The 21,073-nt window shown below is 55.7% G+C and overlaps 1 protein-coding gene and 1 long non-coding RNA gene across 32 annotated transcripts in view; one reads left to right on the forward strand and one right to left on the reverse strand.

Moving 5' to 3' along the window:
- ATP2A3 (ATPase sarcoplasmic/endoplasmic reticulum Ca2+ transporting 3) overlaps window positions 1-1,846 on the reverse strand; it is a 37,642-nt gene extending 35,796 nt beyond the window's left edge. For 8 of the 31 annotated variants that reach the window (XM_077969911.1, XM_001092550.5, XM_077969913.1 and 5 more), the window contains exon 1: window positions 1,497-1,823. In XM_077969911.1, coding sequence (XP_077826037.1) covers window positions 1,497-1,614 — 118 coding nt within the window. In that variant the 5' untranslated portion in view covers window positions 1,615-1,823. Of the gene's footprint in view, window positions 1-1,450 lie in introns of all 31 variants that reach the window. The other 23 variants (XM_077969932.1, XM_077969930.1, XM_077969924.1 and 20 more) reach the window with 9 other exon arrangements.
- Window positions 1,847-2,755: 909 nt separating this feature from the next.
- Window positions 2,756-20,926, forward strand: LOC144335272 (uncharacterized). Its single transcript, XR_013406002.1, has 4 exons — window positions 2,756-3,122; window positions 3,739-3,829; window positions 18,021-18,303; window positions 20,126-20,926. It is a non-coding gene; the product is annotated as an uncharacterized LOC144335272 (long non-coding RNA).
- The last annotated feature ends 147 nt before the right edge of the window (window positions 20,927-21,073 follow it).

A 21,073-nucleotide genomic window follows, 5' to 3' on the forward strand; every position in this document is an offset into this window, starting at 1 on the left:
CACAGCCTTCCCCATCAGCTCACACAGGTGTGCAGTGGCCAGGGCACCCCAAGATCTCATCCGACCAAATAACCGGTGGGGAAGGCTGGGGCTCCCTCCCTCCCAGTTTCCCTCGGGAATCAGGATTCCCAAGCTGGAGGCTATAGTAGCACAAAAGAGGTAGTGGGACCCCAGACCTGCCTGCCACGGCCCTCGCCGCTAGCCCACCGCAGGGTCACAGGCAGGCCATGCTGCCCAGCTCTCCTGCAGCAAAGCACAACCTCCCTGCCAAGTCACTAATGGGGGATATTAAATAATATTTATCTCCCCAGTTCCTCCCACAGCTCAACTAAATATAGCAACTAATTTTTTTGAAAAAGGATTTCTGCTCCAGAAAGATAATATTTATATAAGAGGTGGTTTTCATAAACCAATACAAAACCCAAAAGTCCTTTTCTGACACCTCTTCCTAATTTTCAAGCTAGCCCTGAGTAGTAGGATCCCAGGGCTAGAATACCTTCCCCTCTGGCTGGCTGGGAACCCCAAAAGGGCAAGGCTCCAAGTCCCCAGAGGATGCAGACCCTCTGAAGATGGTGAGGGCATTTCTCCTGGGATCCCTCACATTCTGCCCCGCGCTGAGGGCATGAGCAAGGGGGTGGCAGGTCCTGCCTGGAAGGGATGTGGGGAGGGCACGTCTGTATCTTCCACCCTCATGGGACCTCCAAGGTGCCAGGCCACATCTGGACAGTACCCGGTGGCAGTCAATGTGCCTTCTAGCAGAAACGAGGATCCCACACTCCTTTGAAGGAGGTGAGGACGAAATGATACCCCTCCACCCGAACAGCAAGGGCGTGAAGCCTCCCTCCCTCCCCAGAGATGGGAAGGGCCTCCCTGGCAGCTCCCTGAGGCCTTGACTCCGCCACCCCAGGAAGGTGGGTCTCCCGCCTCAGCAGTTCAAAGCCCCCACCGACTCCGCCAGCCACATCCGCTTCGGGTTGCAGAAAGAGGAAGACCTGGGGTGGGGGTGGGGGCCCCAAGGCTGCTGGCTGATAAGCGGCACCTTCTTGGGCGTTTCTGGAGCCCTCAGGGGAGACCCTGGGGCCAGCTGGGAGGCCGAGCCTGAGTCTCCGGCCGTCCCTCGCCCGCCGGTGTCAGCGCTGCACCTGCACGATACCGGCGGAGAGGCGCGGCGTGGGGGGTGGAATACGGTCCAGGATGGGGTGGAATAACGCTTCCAGGGTGGACGGGGCCGGGGTGGAGGTGGGAAGTCCGGGAGGACCGCGCAGAGGGTGCCAGGCGTCCGGTCTCCCCAGCTGGAACCCGACCCCAGCCCCCAGCCCCCAGTCCCCGCGCCCGCGAAGGTGGCCGCGCAGCCCCACCGGGTGCCCCAGGAGCATCCGAAGAGGCTTCCGGAGCCCTCGCTTCCTGCCCGCCCAGAGCCGGGTGGGGAGGCAGGAGGGGAAACTGAGACTGCGGCGCGCGCGGCCCCCGCTCCCCGGCCCGGCCCGCGCGCTCACCGTTGGGGCCGTAGCGCTCCCGCGCGCCGGTCACCTGCGCCGCGCTCAGGCCGCCCTCGGCTGTCACCGAGAAGTGGCGCAGCACGTCGGCGGCCGGGAGCAGGTGCGCCGCCTCCATGCCTCCGCCCGGCCGTCTGCGCCGTCGGCACCGTCGAGGCCGCCTCTCCGTGGGGGGCTACAAAGCGGGGCTCGGGGGGCTCGGGCCCGGGCTGGCGCCGCGCGAGGCCATGTCCGCTCTGGGACCTTCCCCGACGGCAGTGGCGGCGGCGGCCCCGGCCCGCGCCAGGATGCTGCGCCCGGGACTCCCTCCCCGGGGCGGGGCGGCGCGGGGCCCGCCCCCCATCACACCCCTTCCGGCCGCCCTGCGCGCCCGCCGCGACCCGGGGCGCACCGCCCGGGCCCCCCGCCCGTTCTGCAGAGGGGAAACTGAGGCCGCCGGCGGGGCGCGCGCTGGGCCCCTGTTGGGAGCCGGAGGCGCTTGGCTCGGGGGTCCTGGATTCCGGTCCGCGGAGCTGCTGGGGTGGGATCTGGCCGAGAGCTGGGGCGGGCTGCGGAGCACCCGGCTCTGGGCTGCGCATCGCCTCCTCTGAGTTCTCCTGGGCCCGGGGCGTCCGGCTTCCCAGCTCGAATTCTGCAAAGTGGCTTCAGAGGGAACCCGAAAGCCTCTGAATAAGCGGGTTTCCCCTAGAGGAAAGCGCTGGGTGTTCTCCATATTTGGTGTTTCTGCTTTCTTTATTATACCTGATGCAAACGACGAGTTGATGGGTGCTGACGAGTTGATGGGTGCAGCACACCAACATGGCACATGTATACATATGCAACAAACCTGCATGTTGTGCACATGTACCCTAGAACTTAAGTATAATAATAATAAAATGAAAAAAAAAAAAGAAAGTTCAGAAAACCAGGCTCCTTACCCTAGACTCACACCGTCACCCCAGCAGGAAATGTAACCAGGGAGCAAGGGTGGGGCTCCCCAGAGCGGCCCGAGAGGGTGGGGTGGGGGTCTCTGCCCAGGGCTCCCAGGGGACTGACCCTGGCTCAGGGAGGGGGAGAGATGGATGAGACCCAGCCCCAGCGCTCCCGGGCTCCACCCGCCCCAGGAGGGCCAGGAGAAGCGGCAGCGGGTCAAAAGAGGAAGTCGCAGGAAGGCAGAAACCCGGCCAAAAGGAGGAGCTAAGAGAACAACCTGATTGACGCTCCCTCGAGCTTGACAGACCCAGACAACCTCACCCCAGCCCCCATGTGCCTCCCCCCACGAGCTGGGCTCTGCTGTCTAGAGCCTCAGCCTCTGCCATCCACCAAGGCTGCACAGGGTCAAGAGATGCCAGGATTGAGCCCGCACAGCTGGCTGTTCAAACCCCAAACCCCTTCTGTGCCTCCACAGTCAGGAAGCTTTCCCAGATAGCTGCAGCTGCGCCCTGCCCCAAGGACACAGCCCCCCGCCCACTCCTGAGAGCCTCAACTTCCAGCCTTGCCTGGAGCTGCTGACCCCTCTCCAGATCATGCACACCCCAGCTTCTGTGCGGTGATCCAGATGGATTCCCCGGATATCAGCTGCGTCTCAGCCTGGTGCTGTGGCGCTAGAGGAATGCTGGTTTTCTGGTTGTGGCTCCTCCTAGCCTGGTATTTTATTTATTGATTTCATTATTATTATTTTCTTTTTTTTTTTAATTTCTTTGAGACGGAGTCCCACTCTGTCGCCAAGGCGGAGTGCAGTGGCGACATCTCAGCTCACTGCAACCTCCACCTTCCGGGTTCACGCCATTCTCCTGCCTCAGCCTCCTGAGTAGCTGGGACTACAGCTGCCCATCACCACGCCCAGCTAAATTTTTGTATTTTTAGTAGAGCTAGGGTCTCACCGTGTTAGCCAGGATGGTCTCGATCTCCTGACCTCAGGTGATCCACCTGCCTCAGCCTCCCGAAGTGCTGGGATTACAGGCATGAGCCACAGCGCCCAGCCCCATTATTATTTTTTTGAGACAGGATCTGGCTCTGTCGCCTAGGCTGGAGTGCAGTGGCATGATCACGGCTCACTGCAACCTCTGCTTCCCGGGCTCAGGCGATCCTCCCACCTCAGCCTCCCGAGTATCTGGGATTATAGGCGTGAGCCACCACACCCAGCTTATGTATATGTGTGTATATATATGTGTGTGTATATATATGTATATATATGTGTGTGTGTGTGTGTGTGTATATATATATATATATATTTTTTTTTTTTTTTTTTTTTTTTTTGTAGAGACAGTTTCCCAATGTTGCCCAGGCTGGTCTGAAACTCCTGGACTCAAGCGATCGACCCACTTCGGCCTCCCAAAGTGTTGGGATTACAGGTATAAGCCACTGCATCCCACTCAGCCTGACATTTTCGATCTCAAGCCTGATATCCCCAGATAGTTCCACCCTATGTCTTTCTTCCCCACTGCTATAGTCCACAAAATCCCAACTGTATCCCTAAGTGGCCAGGAAAAATGTTAGCCAGGCCGTGACTGGGGAGAGAGCCTCACAGCTCCCCACTGGAGCCCTATTTCCCAGAGATACAGAGCCCCAGGCGTTCAAGCCGCTGGGAAACCCTTGCTCCACCCTATGCACACATCTTGGGGTCTGACTCCTTCTCTGCCGGCCCGAGGGACCTCAACTCCAGCCTCTCCCACTCCACCACACCCTCAGCTGCGAGCTGGTATTTGCTAGAAGGTAGGGCCAGAAGGCCTGACTGTTTGCTCTGGCAGCCAGGCCTGTGTTCCCTTTCTCCAGCCCACCCCACCCTACCTTCAAACCACCATGACAGGACGAACCGTTGCCAGCAACTGGGGCCCTCACCTGGCAGGCTCACACACCTGTCAGCACGCCCAGCTGATCGGCTGCCCCCGTCGCAACTTCTGGGTGCCCCTCCGGGCTCCCACAGAATCACACGCAGTCATTTCACACTCCAGCTGCCTGCCCCGGGGCTTGCGTCCCTCCCTGCTATGCTCTCTTTTTGTGCCTGGACAGACAGCTGGTGGCCAGGGTGACACGGTCACAGGCAGGCTATCCAAAGGGCAGGTCTACACTCCCCACCTCCCAGCTGCCAGGAACCAAGAACTCCATGCCTGGCACCTAGACATGGCTTTTGCCACCTCCACTGGACAGAGGGTGGCAGAGCATACCACCTGTCTAGCCGAGGTGTACCTACTCGCCGCACCTGAGGGGGCCCGGGTGGGCATGAGGAAAGAGGTCTTCCCTGGAATGATTTATTTATTGATTTATTATTTTTATTTATTTATTTATTTTGAGACTGAGTCTCGCTCTGTCGCCCAGGTTGGAGTGCAGTAGCAGGATCTTGGCTCACTGCAACCTCCGCCTCCCGGGTTAAAGCGATTCTCCTGCTTCAGCCTCCCAAGTAGTTGGGATTACAGGCACCCGCCACCATGCCCAACTAATTTTTGTATTTTTAGTAGAGATGGGGTTTCACCATGTTGGCCAGGCTAGTCTCGCTAATTTTTGTATTTTTAGTACAGATGGGGTTTCACCATGTTGGCCAGGCATGGTGAAGATAGCGCAACCCACTGTTCCTTTTATTTTCAGTCCTTCTTTATTCATTCACCTGCCTCGGCCTCTCAAAGTGCTGGGATTACAGGGGTAAGCCACCACGCCCAGCTTTTTCTGGAAATATTTAGACACATGGAGAAGAGGGTGTTGCAGGCAGAAAAAACCAGCCTGAGTTGAAGGTGAGAAATCTCAGCCTTCAACCCACTATGTCAGGGATAGTGATTTGATTCCTTAGTGTGGCTGGATTATAAGGAGCAGGAGTGCAAGGACCAGGAGGGTAGATTAGAGAGACAGGGCTAGGACACTGAGAACCTCAATTGTCTATGTTATGTCCCGGGTTTTGTACTGAAAGCTTTTTAAGAAACAGAGAGATGGAGCCAGGTTTGGACTGTTAGAAAAGTCCCCCATAGGCCGGGCGCGGTGGCTCAAGCCTGTAATCCCAGCACTTTGGGAGGCCGAGACGGGCGGATCACGAAGTCAGGAGATCGAGACTATCCTGGCTAACCCGGTGAAACCCCATCTCTACTAAAAAATACAAAAAAACTAGCCGGGCAAGGTGGCAGGCGCCTGTAGTCCCAGCTACTTGGGAGGCTGAGGCAGGAGAATGGCGTAAACCCGGGAGGCGGAGCTTGCAGTGAGCTGAGATCCGGCCACTGCACTCCAGCCTGGGCGACAGAGTGAGACTCCGTCTCCAAAAAAAAAAAAAAAAAAAAAAGAAAAAGTCCCCCATAGAAGCTGGTATGGAGAAGAGATTAAAGGAGAGAGCGATGACTGAAAGGACCATGGAGTGGAGCAGTCAGGGCCATGCCCCAGCACCCTGATTTCCCTCAGGCCTCCCCAGGGGAGAGGCCTCTAAGCCGTGTAGGGAAATATCTGTGATTAGAACCACTGACTTGAACATTCACCATATGCTAAGCTTGTTTCACAAATTAACCCCATTTAATCCTCACAGTAACCCTGGAGGAGGATTTTATTATCCCCATTCAGAGCTGGCTTCATGGGCATGCAACCTGGACAGGTCAGCAGTTGTCAGAAGGACCGTCTGCTTGATTTTTGTTGTTATGGTTGTTTTTAGAGATGGGGGTCTCACTATGTTGCCCAGGCTGGATTCCAACTTCTGGACTCAAATGCTCCTCTTGCCTCTGCCTCCTGAGTGGCTGGAACCATGGGAATACAGCATCACGCCCGCCCCCCAGTTGGTCTAATGCTCTGCAACTGCCATCTTGACATTATGTTTTGTTTGTTTGTTTTTTTGAGATGGAGTCTCGCTCTGTTGCACAGGCTGGAGTGCAGTGGTGTGATATCGGCTCACTGCAAGCTCTGCCTCCCGGGTTCAAGCGATTCTCCTCCCTCAGCCTCCCGAGTAGCTGGGATTACAGGGGCCCACGACCATGCCCGGCTAATTTTTGTATTTTTAGTAGAGACAAGCTTTTTCCATGTTAGTCAGGCTGGTCTTGAACTCCCGACCTCAGGACATCTGACCGCCTCAGCCTCCCAAAGTGTTGGGATTACAGGCGTGAGCCACCACGCCTGGCCCTTTGAAATTCTTAATACGGTAATTTTCTCTTTGAACCTGTGCTTTGTAAGTGAAGCCCGATGGGAAAATGGAGCATGCTGTGAGCCAAGGAGACCCGTTTAATACGCCATCTCTTTCCCATAAAGTGTTCACTGTGCTCCGTGGGCACGGAAGTCTGGTGGACTCATGATGGCTGGGAGTTGAGTGGACTCCAATCAAGTCTAGGGTGAATGTGTTTTGTCTGCAACTGAGTCAGTGGGGAGCTGACAGCCGAGAAGCCCTGCTTTCCATGTGAACCTGAATTGGCCTCATGCAGAAGGAAGACAGTAGTGTTCTGAGAAACACGAAAGGTCAGGGGTCCCTATCATATCATTTCTTACTCACATTACTTCCCTGTGTTCAACAACCACTCGCGTTCAACATGATGACACAGAAAGAAAGGAAAAGATAAGGCAGCCTACAGTTCCTTTTCTTTTCAGCCCTTCTTTACTCATCAGTAAAGCAAAGGCAGAGGGTGTTGGTAGAGTGTATTCATATTGACAAGTGAAATGGAAACAGCTGAGTTCGTGTTGTACAGCATTTTTCTGTTCTGGTCGGAACAAAATGTATGTGCATGTACAAGCTACACACTAAGACGTGGTACTTTTAGTGATTACAGATATGAGTTAAATGCTCTTCATTATGCATTTAAAACTGGCATTGCACAAAGTAAAGATAAATGATAAAATTTCATGCAAATAATTAAAATGTTTAATTCTCCTTTTCTTAGAAAATTAATTTGTAAGCTGGGTGCCGTGGCTCTTGCCTGTAATCCCAGAACTTTGGGAGGCCGAGGTGAGTGGATCACCTCAAGTCAGGAGTTCAAGACCAGCCTGGCCAACGTGGTGAAACCCCGTCTCTACCAAAAAGATAAAAAATAAGCCGGGCGTGGTGGCAGGTGCCTGTAGTCCCAGCTACTCAGGAGGCTGAGGCAGAAGAATTGCTTGAACCCAGGAGGCGGAGGTTGCAATGAGCCAAGATCGTGCCACTGCACGGCAGCCTGGGCAACAAAGTGAGACTGTCTCAAAAAAAAAAAAAAAAAAAAAAAAAAAGGCCCAGCGCGGTGGCTCAAGCCTGTAATCCCAGCACTTTGGGAAGCCGAGACGGGCGGATCACGAGGTCAGGAGAATGAGACCATCCCGGTTAACACGGTGAAACCCCGTCTCTACTAAAAAATACAAAAAACTAGCCGGGCGAGGTGGCGGGCGCCTGTAGTCCCAGCTACTCCGGAGGCTGAGGCAGGAGAATGGCGTAAACCCGGGAGGCGGAGCTTGCAGTGAGCCGAGATCGCACCACTGCACTCCAGCCTGGGCGGCAGAGCGAGACTCCGTCTCAAAAAAAAAAAAAAAAAAAAAAAGAAAAGAAAGAAAATTAAATTGTAGCTTTTTCTTTTTTCTTTTTTTTCTTTTTTTTTTGAGACGGAGTCTCGCTCTGCCGCCCAGGCTGGAGTGCAGTGGCCGGATCTCGGCTCACTGCAAGCTCCGCCTCCCGGGTTCACGCCATTCTCCTGCCTCAGCCTCCCGAGTAGCTGGGACTACAGGTGCCCGCCACCTCCCCCGGCTAGTTTTTTGTATTTTTTAGTAGAGACGGGGTTTCACCGTGTTAGCCAGGATGGTCTCGATCTCCTGACCTCGTGATCCGCCCGTCTCGGCCTCCCAGAGTGCTGGGATTACAGGCTTGAGCCACCGCGCCCGGCCAAATTGTAGCTTTTTCAAAAGCACCACGACAAGTTGAGAGAGACTGCACAAGAAAGGAAAAGCTTTATATTTTAGTGCCTTTAATGAGACTTTTTTTCCCTGTTTTAAATTTTATTTTTAAAATTCTTTTGAGGTGGGGTCTCACTGTGCTGCCCAGCAGGAATGCAGTGGTGCGATCGTGGTTCACTGCAGCTTCGAACTGCTGGGCTCAAGCCATCCTCTCGCTTCAGCCTCCATAGTAGCTGGGCCTGTAGGTGCGCACCACTATGCCTGGCCAATTATTTTTTAAACTGTTTTGTAGAGGCAGGGTCTCACTTTGTTGCCCAGGCTGGTCTCAAACTCCTGGGCTCCCAGGAGCCTCCCACCTCAAGCTCTCAGAGTGCTGGGATTACAGACACGAGCCACTGCACCTGGCCCCTCTGATTTTTCAACTAAGGGTCCTCATTTTCGTTTTGCACTGGGCTCCACAAATTCCCTGGCCAGTCCTCTTTCCATTTTACAGATAAGAGCCTGAGAGGCTCAGAGAGCCTAGGGCACTTGCCCGGGGGCGTTCAGCTGGCATTAAAACCTGATCTGACTCCAGAGCACAGGCTCCTAAGCAATCCCTAGCCTGCCTGCTGGGTCTGTCCCAAAACACAAGGCCAGTGCAGCTTTCACTGGGCAGAGGACGTCTACACGCCCTTGCTTCTGCCTTTCTGTCACTGCTCGAACTCAGGCCCATCTTCTCTCTCAAGCTATACCTTTCCAACAGCCCGCGTCCTGGCCTTCCTGTCTCCAGACTCACTTCTGGTATAGCAAGATTGCTTCACGGAGATGGTGCTTTCATTACTTCATTCCTCTTCTCAAGAACCTTCCTTAGCTCCCTAGTACTGGCAGGATCAAGTCCAGACTCTTCAACACAGCCATCAAATCCCTTGAGCCACGGGCCCCTAGCCAATGCAAACCTGTCTCTTCCAGATTCACTGGCCTTGTACATCCTAGCATCACCCCTTGGTTCATGCAGTTCCTCTGCCCTAGATTGCTCTTCCAGCTCCCCTCCCTAAAATCTAGAAACTCATTTCATTGCCTGCTCCAACTCTATGTATTCACTGTCTTCCCTGCACGCTTGATTGACTCTGAATGAGACCCCTGCCGAGGCCACCAGCGATGAAGGCCTACCTCCTCATTGTACACAAGGGGAAACTGAGGCCCAGGGAAAGGAAAGGACTCAAGTAGACTCAGCAAGGGAGGCTGAGGGAGAGAGCTTCAGCTGGAGCCCCCGGCCCAGGCATGTGCTGCTCTTTGCGTGTCGATGGCTTTCCTGGACACACAAAGGAGTCTGAGTCCTCTGGGTCCTTTGGTTCCTGGGTCCTCTGCTGGGCTAGGACCAGGACAGTCTCCGCAAAAGCCAGGGACGGATCTTAGGGCAGTCTGGCCTCAGGGGGTTCTAACCCTGCCCTGAGGAAGAGTCTTGGCTCCACAAAAGTGAAGTAGGAGTTTGAGCCACTGTTCAGGAGATAAGTTCTGGGCTGGAGTTTGGGAGGGCTTGCGGGGAGTGGGGAGCGGCAGGAGGCCTGGGCTCTGCCCTGTGGTTATCCTAGCTTAATTCATTCAAAACTATTTCTTAGTTGGGCACGGTGGCTCACACCTGTAATCTCAGCACTTTGGGAGGCCAAGGTGAGCGGATCACCTGAGGTCAGGAGATCAAGACCAGCCTGGCCAACATGACGAAACCCCGTCTCTACTAAAAATACAAAAATTAGTCGGGCGTGGTGGCAGGCACCTGCAATCCCAGCTACTTGGGAGGCTGAGGCAGGAGAATCGCTGGAACCTGGGAGGAGGAGGTTTCAGTGAGCCAAGATCACAGTATTGTACTCTAGCCTGGGTGACAAGAGCAAAACTCCATCTCAAAAAAAAAAAAATTATTGGTTGGATATGGTGGCCTGCACCTGTAATCCCAGCACTTTGGGAGGCCAAGGTGGGAAGATCACTTGAGGCCAGGAGTTTGAGACCACCCTGGGCAACATAGGAGACCCCCATCTCTATAAAAAAGTTTAAAAAATTAGCCAGGTATGATAGCCTGTGGTCCCAGCTACTCAGGAGGCTGAGGTGGGAGGACTGCTTGAGCCCAGGAGGTCAAGCTGTGAACCACGATCGTGCCACTGCACTCCACCCTGGGCGACAGAGCAAGACCCCATCCCTAAATAAATAAATAAATAAATAAATAAATAAATAAATAAATTTTGAAGGACACAGCATGCCCCAGGCATGACACCAGACCCTGGAGAGACGGTCCTTGTTCTCCCCGTGCCAACGCCTGAGAAAGAAGCAAGCCGTTCATCCCAGATAACCACACGCAGCAACAGATCACAGTGCGGTCAGAGGTACCTTGAGAACATGACAGGCGGTGGAGGGCGAACGTCTCCCAGTCAGGGAGCTCGGGAGGCTTTCTGGAGGAAGGGATACTTCTGAAATCTGAAGGCACAGGGGAGGGAACAGTGTTCCAGGCTGAGGGAACAGACTCTGCAAGGTCGACCTGGCTGTGAGGTCTTAGAGGTGCCCGCCTGCCTCTGGGCCTGAGCCCCCTGTCCGTCATGTCAGTGGTGACAGGGGAAGTGGCAGGGGCGGCATCTTTCCCCAGAGAGGACAGAAAACAGTGGCGGCGTGGCTCTGCTGCTGCCCCACTTTGGTTTGTAAATTGGTTTGAGTCAAAATGCAAACAGGCTTGCAGGCTTGGGAACCTCACCTTGCTCTTGTTCAGGGTCACCTGGGCCTGGTGAGCAGGTGTCCCAGGTGTTCTAACGACCTGCTGCTGAGCGGCGAGTCACCCGTTTGTTCGTCTTATCTGATGTCATCTGAGCATCGGGTCTGCTGTTTTACGCCCCCACCCCCGCTCCCTATTGGACAGCCTTCCCTCAGGGGAGGGGCAGGGGAGGACCTTGGCTCCCAGCTGTTCAGGGTGGGTGACACCCCCCCATTGTCTTGCCCCCACCCCAAGTTATTTCGTTGTCACCTTTTGGGCTTCGGGACCCCTATGTGAGTCTCTGATGCACCCCGTCAGTCCTCCTGGGCCTAGACCCCCCTGGCCTGGAGTCACCTCCCGCCTGGCTCCTCCAGCCTCTCTGTGCTCTGCGATGGGTCCTCCTAGGACCCCTGAGACTCCCACCCTCCCACCTCATCAGCTCTGCCCTCACAGCCACCGTCCAGCCCTCAAGGCTTTCCCAACAGGTCCTGACTTCACCCTCACCACTTCCTTCCTCCCATGAGACCCGCACTGAGCCACATCCAGCCCCTGCACACAGCAGGGCGTCCACTCTGAGCCACATCCAGCCCCTGCACACAGTAGGGGGCACACTGAGACACATCCAGACCCTGCACACAGTAGGGGCCACACTGAGACACATCCAGACCCTGCACACAGCAGGGCGTCCACTCTGAGCCACATCCAGCCCCTGCACACAGTAGGGCGTCCACTCTGAGCCACATCCAGCCCCTGCACACAGTAGGGGGCACACTGAGCCACATCCAGACCCTGCACACAGTAGGGGCCACTCTGAGCCACATCCAGCCCCTGCACACAGTAGGGCGTCCACACTGAGACACATCCAGACCCTGCACACAGCAGGGCGTCCACTCTGAGCCACATCCAGCCCCTGCACACAGTAGGGCGTCCACACTGAGACACATCCAGACCCTGCACACAGCAGGGCGTCCACTCTGAGCCACATCCAGCCCCTGCACACAGTAGGGGGCACACTGAGCCACATCCAGCCCCTGCACACAGCAGGGCGTCCACTCTGAGCCACATCCAGACCCTGCACACAGCAGGGCGTCCACTCTGAGCCACATCCAGACCCTGCACACAGTAGGGCGTCCACACTGAGACACATCCAGACCCTGCACACAGCAGGGTGTCCACTCTGAGCCACATCCAGCCCCTGCACACAGCAGGGCGTCCACTCTGAGCCACATCCAGCCCCTGCACACAGTAGGGGGGTGGCCACACTGAGCCACATCCAGACCCTGTACACAGTAGGGGCCACACTGAACCACATCCAGCTCCTGCACACAGTAGGGGCCACAGTGAGCCACATCCAGACCCTGCACACAGCAGGGTGTCCACTCTGAGCCACATCCAGCTCCTGCACACAGTAGGGGCCACACTGAGCCACATCCAGACCCTGCACACAGTAGGGGCCACACTGAACCACATCCAGCTCCTGCACACAGTAGGGGCCACACTGAGCCACATCCAGCTCCTGCACACAGCAGGGTGTCCACTCTGAGCCACATCCAGCCCCTGCACACAGTAGGGGCCACACTGAGCCACATCCAGCTCCTGCACACAGTAGGGGCCACACTGAGCCACATCCAGACCCTGCACACAGTAGGGGCCACACTGAACCACATCCAGCTCCTGCACACAGTAGGGGCCACTCTGAGCCACATCCAGCCCCTGCACACAGTAGGGGCCACTCTGAGCCACATCCAGCTCCTGCACACAGTAGGGGCCACACTGAGCCACATCCAGACCCTGCACACAGTAGGGGCCACACTGAACCACATCCAGCTCCTGCACACAGTAGGGGCCACTCTGAGCCACATCCAGCCCCTGCACACAGTAGGGGCCACTCTGAGCCACATCCAGCTCCTGCACACAGTAGGGGCCACACTGAGCCACATCCAGACCCTGCACACAGTAGGGGCCACACTGAACCACATCCAGCTCCTGCATACAGTAGGGGCCACTCTGAGCCACATCCAGCTCCTGCACACAGTAGGGGCCACACTGAGCCACATCCAGCTCCTGCACACAGCAGGGTGTCCACTCTGAGCCACATCCAGCCCCTGCACACAGTAGGGCGTCCACTCTGAGCCACATCCAGCCCCTGCACACAGTAGGGGGTGGCCACACTGAGCCACATCCAGCTCCTGCACACAGTAGGAAGTTTCTAGCTCTGGGTCTTTGCCCATGCCCTTCTATCTGCTCGTAACACCTCTCCGTCTCTCAGCTGGCTAATTCCTACCCATCCTAAAGGCCTGTGAGCCCCCGAATCCCTGAGGCCAATAGGGCTCCCTCCTCCTCCCTCCTGGGACCCGCCGAGCACCTGCACCCGGTACCGTGGGTGTTCACTGTCTGCCCCGCTCCCTTGTCTGGCAGCCCCTTCACCTGACTCGACGCTGCTTCCGGGAGGTGTGGGGGGTGTTTGTTCAATGACTCAGTTGGGTGGGAACATTCTGGAGCCTCTTTCTGGGAGTGGAGCACACTCTGGCCTTCTGGGGCCTGGGGAAGTGGGGATGTGTGGTCAGCAGGATTGAGCAGGCCCCCAGGGCCCCCAGCCAGCCCAGGACCCCTGCACCATTGCATTTTGGCCTAAGGGAACCCACCTCCTGCCCTCTTGCGTCCACCTCTACAGGAACACCCTGCACAGAGCGGGGCTGGGGGCCCGGGACCAGGCAGCTCACTCCTCCGCTCCTGAGGCAACTTCCTGTCCTCTCCCCGTTATCTCCCCAGCCAGACCGAGGAGAGGAAGCTGTCCTCTCCCTCCCAGCAGCAGACGGAGACACTCCTGGGCCTCAGGAAGAGGGGGCGAGCCTTGTGAGGGTAGGCCTACTCCTTCGGGGCCTGCCTTCTCCCTCTGCTGCTCCCAGTCCTCCCCAGGCAGCCCCGCTGCTACTCTCCTGCCCAGGTGCCTTCAGTGACTCCCTCTGTCACCCTAGTTCAGATCAATTCCGCAGCTTGGCCTTAAGGCTATCTTGCCAGCCTCATCTCACGCCCCTGCTCCCACATCCACCCCCAGGACCTTAGAGTTCCTCCCATTGACCTGTTTGGCTCTATCCTGCTCCCAGCCCTTTTCCACATCTGCTGTTACCCGTCCTGGAAACATGTTCTTCTCATCTGTACGTGTCTAAACCCTCAGCATGCTTCAAAGTCAAGCTTCAATGCTGCCTTCTCCAAGAAGTCCCCCTGGATGTCTCTGGAGCCAGTGGCCTGTGCCTCCCGAGCAGCCAGCGGCTTGTGTGCTCCTAATCCTGATCCACAGCACCCACACTGTGCGTCTGTCCAGAACAGGCGCTGCATTCGAGTCATCACGGGGCCTCTACAGTCCAGCCCAGCGCACGACGGTCATTGTAACGTTGCTGTCTAGGGCGGGGGCGTCTGTGGCACTCACTGCTGCATCTCAGTTCCTGGCACCCGATCTGGCATTTACTGGACTCTCAAAGATATTGATTAGTTTAATGAAGGCAGTTCTAGCCAACGCAATAAGACAAGAAAAAGAAGCGAGGTGCAAATAAATACTAGAAAGGGAAAGAATGGATGAGCATACCCACATCCGTAAGTGTGCGCCGTTCTCTCCATGAGATACATCAGGCAGCACCCCATTGTATGGGCAGGGGTTTGTGTGTGTGTGTGTGTGTGTGTGGTTTTGTTTTTGTTTTTGTTTTGAGATGGAGTTTTGCTCTGTCACCGAGACTGGAGTGCAGTGGTGCAATCTCGGCTCACTGCAACCTCTGCCTCCTGGGTTCAAGCCATTCTCCTGCTTCAACCTCCTGAACAGCTGGGATTACAGGCACTCACTACCATGCCTCGCCAATTTTTTTAAAATTTTGTTTGTTTTTTTTGAGACGGAGTCTCGCTCTGTTGCCCAGGCTGGAGGGCAGTGGCGTGATCTCCATTCACTGCAACCTCTGCCTCCCAGGTTCACACCATTCTCCTGCCTCAGCCTCCCGAGTAGCTGGGACTACAGGCACCCACCACCACACCCGGCTAATTTTTTGTATTTTTAGTAGAGACGGGGTTTCACCATGTTAGCCGGGATGGTATCGATCTCCTGACCTCGTGATCTGCCCGTCTCGGCCTCCCAAAGTGCTGGGATTACAGGTGTGAGCCACTGCGCCCGGCCTCTTTTTTTTTTTTTGAGACATTCTCTCTCTCTGTCTTCCAGGCTGGAGTGCAGTGGCACGATCTCCGCTCACTGCAACTTCCGCCTCCTGGGTTCAAGAGATTCTCCTGCCTCAGCCTCCCGAGTAGCTGGGATTACAGGTACCCGCCACCACGCCCGGCCAATTTTTGTATTTTTAGTAGAGACAGAGTTTCACCATGTTGGCCAGGCTGGTCTCGAACTCCTGGCCTCAGGTGATCCACCCGCCTCAGCCTCCCAAAGTGCTGGGATGACAGGTGTGAGCCACCGCGCCCGGACACGGACAGGGGTTTAAGTCTCAGCGAGGGGCTGGGATTTGCTGATACCACACAGTGAGTTGGGCTCTCCCCGGCTCTCTGCTACCTTCTTTGCTGCCACAATGTCAGGCACAAATACACAGTGCCAGTCTTGTGCTGTACCTACCAGCACCGTGGCAGTGAGGCCAGAGGCTCTGCTGGCAGGGAGAGGGCTCCAGTTGTCCCAGCCCTCGCCTGACCAGTCTGCCTGCAGGCCTCAGCTGGAAGTGGGTTGTTAGTGCATAAGACACAACACCCCTGTTTGCCTTGTAAATTGTTATACCCCAAGGAACTTGTAAGCCTTAAGGCCCAACTGGAAAAGGCATTTTGAGATCTGGGACTTGCTCCCTGGTATGAGGAAGAGGCTGTTGGCTTGGGGGTGCCTGAGGGCAAGTGGTCAGGCCCCGAACCTGCAGGGCCAGCCTGACTCCCGTGTGCAGGGGTTGTGGGGTGGGGCTGCTGGCTCACCACAGAGGGTGCTCCCAGGCCTGGGGCTGGGTGAGGGTGGCTGGGCAAGTCCTCAAGCTGGGCTGGGTTCTCCCGGGCACCACCCTGGCTGTGGGAGTCTGGGAACGTCCCTTTCCCCCCAAACACAGGGTTGCTGTAAGGTGGGTGTGGGACGGCGTCTGGAGGCCGCAGGGTCCCTGGCCGCGAGGATGAAGCAGCAGGAGTCAGGGGCCCTGGCCTGGGCTCTCAGGCTCTGCTTGTAGGTGCACAGTGTTCCCTGCCCCCACTGCCTGTAGTCCTGGTTTCCATAACAACCCTGGACTGTTTTTGACCCCTGGGCTCAGCTGTCCCAACTTTTCCTCCTCGATTCCTTTCTGGGTCTTCTCGTGCGGCAGCGCCAGGTCTCCGCCCTGGTGTTCCCTGCGTGGGCAGCCAGCCCAGCTCCCTGGGGATATCCTGTCATTGTGGCCCAGAGCCCAGGCCCGGCGACTTCCAGGTCAGGCCGAAGTGCTCTGGGTTCTTACCAGGTCCCCAGGTGGGGCCCGGGAGCCCAGAGAGGTGGGGGAAGTTGGCAGCGGCACCCAGATCCCCAGCGTGGCAGGGCTGGGCACTGTGTCCAAGCCACCTGACGCCTGGGCTGCAGCCAACCTCTGTGGCAGATGCACAGGCGGGGCTCTCGGATCCATAGCTGGCCCTGGCGGTGACCTTGGCGTGCCCTCTATCTCTCTACGCTGCCTGCCTGAAGCCATAACTTATGGCACACCCAGCCCAGGCCCGGCGGACCCAGGGGATCTGCAGGGCAGGGGAGTGTGGTCATTCCCAGAGTGGCTGTTGGGTGCTGAGAGTGGCTGGGCCTCAAGCTGCTGTCTGGACACAGCGGGGGCACTGGGTGGGAGGGAGCTTCGGTTAGGCTGCGTCCCCTGGCTTCCAACAACCAGACTCCAGGAAAATGTTCAAATTTGCAAGTTGGCGTACACGTGTCTTTAATTCCCTGGACTCACACCCCTCATTTACATACCCAAATCAGCCCCGGCCCTCCTGGGTCAGCCCACCCCAAAAGCAGCACTTCCAAAGGCAGCTGCAGGGGCAGAGGGAAGGATGGGATCGGGAGGGGGTCTGCCCTCGGCCCTTGCAGCCCTCTCCGCTGTGAGGGTGTCACGTAACCATGGTTCACACGAACTGCATCCTGGCTGATGGAGGCTTGGGGCTAAGTGCATTGCTTCATCCTCAGAAGCAGCCTTAGAGTGGTGCTATTACACCCAGTGAAACGAGGGCCACATGACCAATACGTGGGAGAGCAGAGATTGCCTGCAGGTCATGTGGCCCCAGAGCCCAGGCTCGTAACCTCTGTGCTGGACAGAAAGGGTCCTGGAGTTTTTGTCCCTGGTCCCCAGGCAGTGCACGTTCTGACTCAAAGCCCCTGCTCCTGAACACTGAGTTAGACAGCCCTGAGGATGGGCCCAGAGCCTCTTTGGTCCCCAACATGCCCTCAGTACCCTCTCCAAGGTCCCCGAGGTACCTGCCAGTCCCCCTCGACTAGGTTAAGGGCTCCACCTGAGAAGTCAGTTGGCTTCAGTCTTAGCTCTACTGTGTGACCTTAGAGGAGTGGCTCCACCTCTCTGAACCTCAGTTTTCTCATGGTAAAATGGGAAGTACAGTGGTCCCAGTCCTACAGGGTCATTATGAGTGCCACCTGAGACGGTGGACATAGAGGCCAGGTACTGTAGGCTCACACCTGTAATCCCAGCACTTTGGGAGGCTGAGGCAGGCAGATCACCTGAGGTCAGGAGTTGGAGACCAGCCTGGCCAACATGGTGAAACCTCGTCTCTAGTAAAAATACAACAAATATTAGCCAGCCATGGTGGTGGGCATCTGTAATCCCAGCTACTCAGGAGGCTGAGGCAGGAGAATCGCTTGAACCTGGGAGTCGGAGGTTGCAGTAAGATGAGATCATGCCACTGCACTCCAGCCTGGGTGACAGAGCAAGACTCCATCTCCAATAAAAAAAAAAAAGAAAGTGGACATAGAGTGGCCAGCATGGGCCCACTGGGCTGCTGATTCTCACAGATGCCCACCTTTTTCTTGCATCCACTTCCAGGGACCCAGCCTGGTTCGGGCCTCTGTTCCCCAGGACACTCCCGCTCTGATCAGACTGTCTGTGACCTGAGCAGGAAGCTAGCCAAAGGCAATACCCACCCAGATCCTGGAGGCAAGAAGCCAACAGGCGGGAACAAAGAATTTTCCATGGCTCCACTGTTAACGAGGAACTGACACTCTCCAGGGCCTCAATTGGTCTTTCACCCTCCTCTGCTTCCCCAAATTTCCATCATTGGTGATATTTACATTGGAATTATGCCCAGGACTTCAGGAACCCAGCATGGGTAAGTGGAAAACAATACAAAAGAAAAGAGGCGTATTTTTAAAGGCAGTGTTGGCAAGTTTAAACTCTTGGTTTTAAAGCATATTACAAAGCAGCGAGCATCAAAACCAAATGGTTATGTGTTTAAATCAATTCAGCAGGGCTTCTGTCCATTGCAAGGCACTGCTGAAGTGCAAAGATGAAGATGATGATGAAAATGAAGAGAGGGAAGAACCTCTCTTCCCTTAAGAGGTTCACAGTCTGGGGTGGTATATAAGCAGCAGGTATGTAGGCATATGTGGTAGCTAAGAGCACTCTCTATGGGGACAGATCTAGGATGAGATCCTTGCCAGTTATGAGCTGTGTGATCTTGGGCAAGTTACAAAATGTCTGTGAGTCTCAGTTTCATCATCTGTAAAATGGAAAGAATAATAGGCCCCATCTCAGTGGGCTTTGTGAATTTGAGAAGATGCATGGCAGCGGTAGTTGGCTACCCAACAGAGATGACAGCCCTTTTGCTAATGGAAGCCTGAGTTTGCTCCAGGTAGCAAAAGTGCCAGGTCCGGAGCATGAATCATGAGTGGGCTAAGCCATTGACAGTGATGCCCTACTCTTCGCTGGATACTGGCTTTCCCAGCTTCCCTGGTGGCTAAGGGCGGTCACATGACCCACCTCTGGCCAATGAGTTATAAGAGGAAGTCTGATGGGCTTCCTGAATAAAATACAGAGGAGGAAGCCTTTGCTTTCCCTACTTCCTGCCTGTGATGAGCTTATGATGCTGGAATTGCAGTAGCTGTTTTGTGCCCATGAGGCCTCCAGCTTGAGGATGTAAAACTCTCACAATGAGGATGGCAGAGCAGGAGGATGGGGGCATTGCTGAGCTGCAGAATAGCCCGAGATTACTGACTTCCAGACTTCTTGTTCTGAGAGATTATCTCTCTTTTTTTTTTTTTTTTTTGATACAGGGTCTCACTCTGTCTCCTAGGCTGCAGTACAGTGGCACAATCTAGGCTCACTGCAGCCTACACCTCCTGGCCTCTGCCTCCCAAAGTGCTGTGATTACAGGCATGAGCTCCTGTGCCCAGCCAAGAGATGATCTTAAAAGCCTTTATTGACTGGGTGCGGTGGCTCACACCTGTAATCCCAGCACTTTGGGAGGACAAGGCAGGTGAATCATGAGGTCAGGAGTTCGAGACCAGCCTGGCCAACATAGTGAAACCCCATCTCTACTAAAAATACAAAAAATTAGCCGGGCGTGGTGGCAGGCACCTGTAGTCCTGGCTACTCGGGAGACTGAGGCAGGAGAATCGCTTGAACCCGGGAGGTGGAGGTTTCAGTGAGCCGAGATCTACCACTGCACTCCAGCCCAGATGACAGAGTGAAACTCCGTCTCAAAAAAAAAAACTTTATTATTCAAAGCAGTTGGGTTCTGGGTGGTCTGCTCCTTCCAGCTGAATGCACCCGAGTGCTATAGGCCCTTGGCACCACGCTTGGCACTTGGGAAATGCTCACTAAATGCCAGCCGTGCATCACAGAGAGGTCTCGGCGTAGTCGCCTTTATCTCTACGCTAAGTAGGTAGAGAGGAAGTGAGGAGGAGGAAAGAGTCTGAGGTGTGGGTGACTCCACCTGCCGTCTCACTCTGTGGGTGGGTGTGATGGAGCCGTGGTTCTGCTGTCCCTTCATCCCTCAGGACCTCGGAGGGTAGAGATGGCTTTGGGCATAGGATCCACTGGGGGGAAACCAAAACCTGCCAGGCCCAGCGAGGCTGGTGCAACTGACAGGCGCCGGCATCGTGCCCCTACCTCTTCCTGGAGGTTTCACGGGTAATTCTGCGCATTCCCAGGCCTCATGCTCCGACTCTGGAATGGTGGAAGGAACACAGCTTGGTGTCGTGTTTGAGTCAGAATTGCCAGAGGTACTCATTACCTCAGCTGGACGGAGCAGCTGCCAGATGGAGGGGCTGACCCCACGCCAGCCGTTTCTCACCGAGAACAAAGAAAGGAAAAGGGAGAAGCACAGCTCACTCACAGCCTCGGCGATTAGCTAGTCTTCATTTATGAACGAACGCCGTTTGTTCCAAGGGACCCTCCTGTGACTTTATTCAGTGTTCTAGCCTGGAATTAACACAGGATTGGGAGGGAGACAGCGTCCCAGGAGCTGGCAGCATTCATATGAAATGTCAGTGGAGGTCGGGCGCCGTGGCTCGCGCCTGGAATCCCAGCACTTTGGGAGGAGAGGCGGGTGGATCACGAGGTCAGGAGTTCAAGACCAGCCTGGCCAAGATGGTGAAACCCCGTCTGTACTAAAAATACAAAAATTAGCCAAGTTTGGTGGCGGGTGCCTGTAATCCCAGCCACTCAGGAGTCTGAGGCAGGAACTTACAGTCCAGGATGAAACCCACCGAGAGGAACACATTTGAGGTCTCGACCCCTAAGCCTTTCTTTTTAGCTTCCTGGGTTGCAAATATTCCGTACTTGTGTGTGTGTGTGTGTGTGTGTGTGTGTGTGTTGTTTTTTTTTTTTTTTTGGTTGTTTGTGTGTTTTTTTTCAAGGAGATAGAGCTGGGTAGAGGTGGAAATCAGGAGCACAGGCCCTGCTCTCCATTTGCCTACCTGAGCAACAGGAATAAAGCCGGACTCCACTTACCCTGGTGTTGTGTGGTTTCGTGGGCTGAGGTGCTCAGCCCTGAGCACAGAGCCTGTTGGTGAAAAACGCATCGCTCCAGGCGTCCTGAGTGCCTGCAATGCAGCTTTGCCCTCACGCAGTGAAAGGCACCGGAGAGCGCAGAGGAG

This window comes from Macaca mulatta, chromosome 16, assembly GCF_049350105.2.
Source record: "Macaca mulatta isolate MMU2019108-1 chromosome 16, T2T-MMU8v2.0, whole genome shotgun sequence".
Taxonomy (NCBI): Eukaryota; Metazoa; Chordata; class Mammalia; order Primates; family Cercopithecidae; genus Macaca; species Macaca mulatta.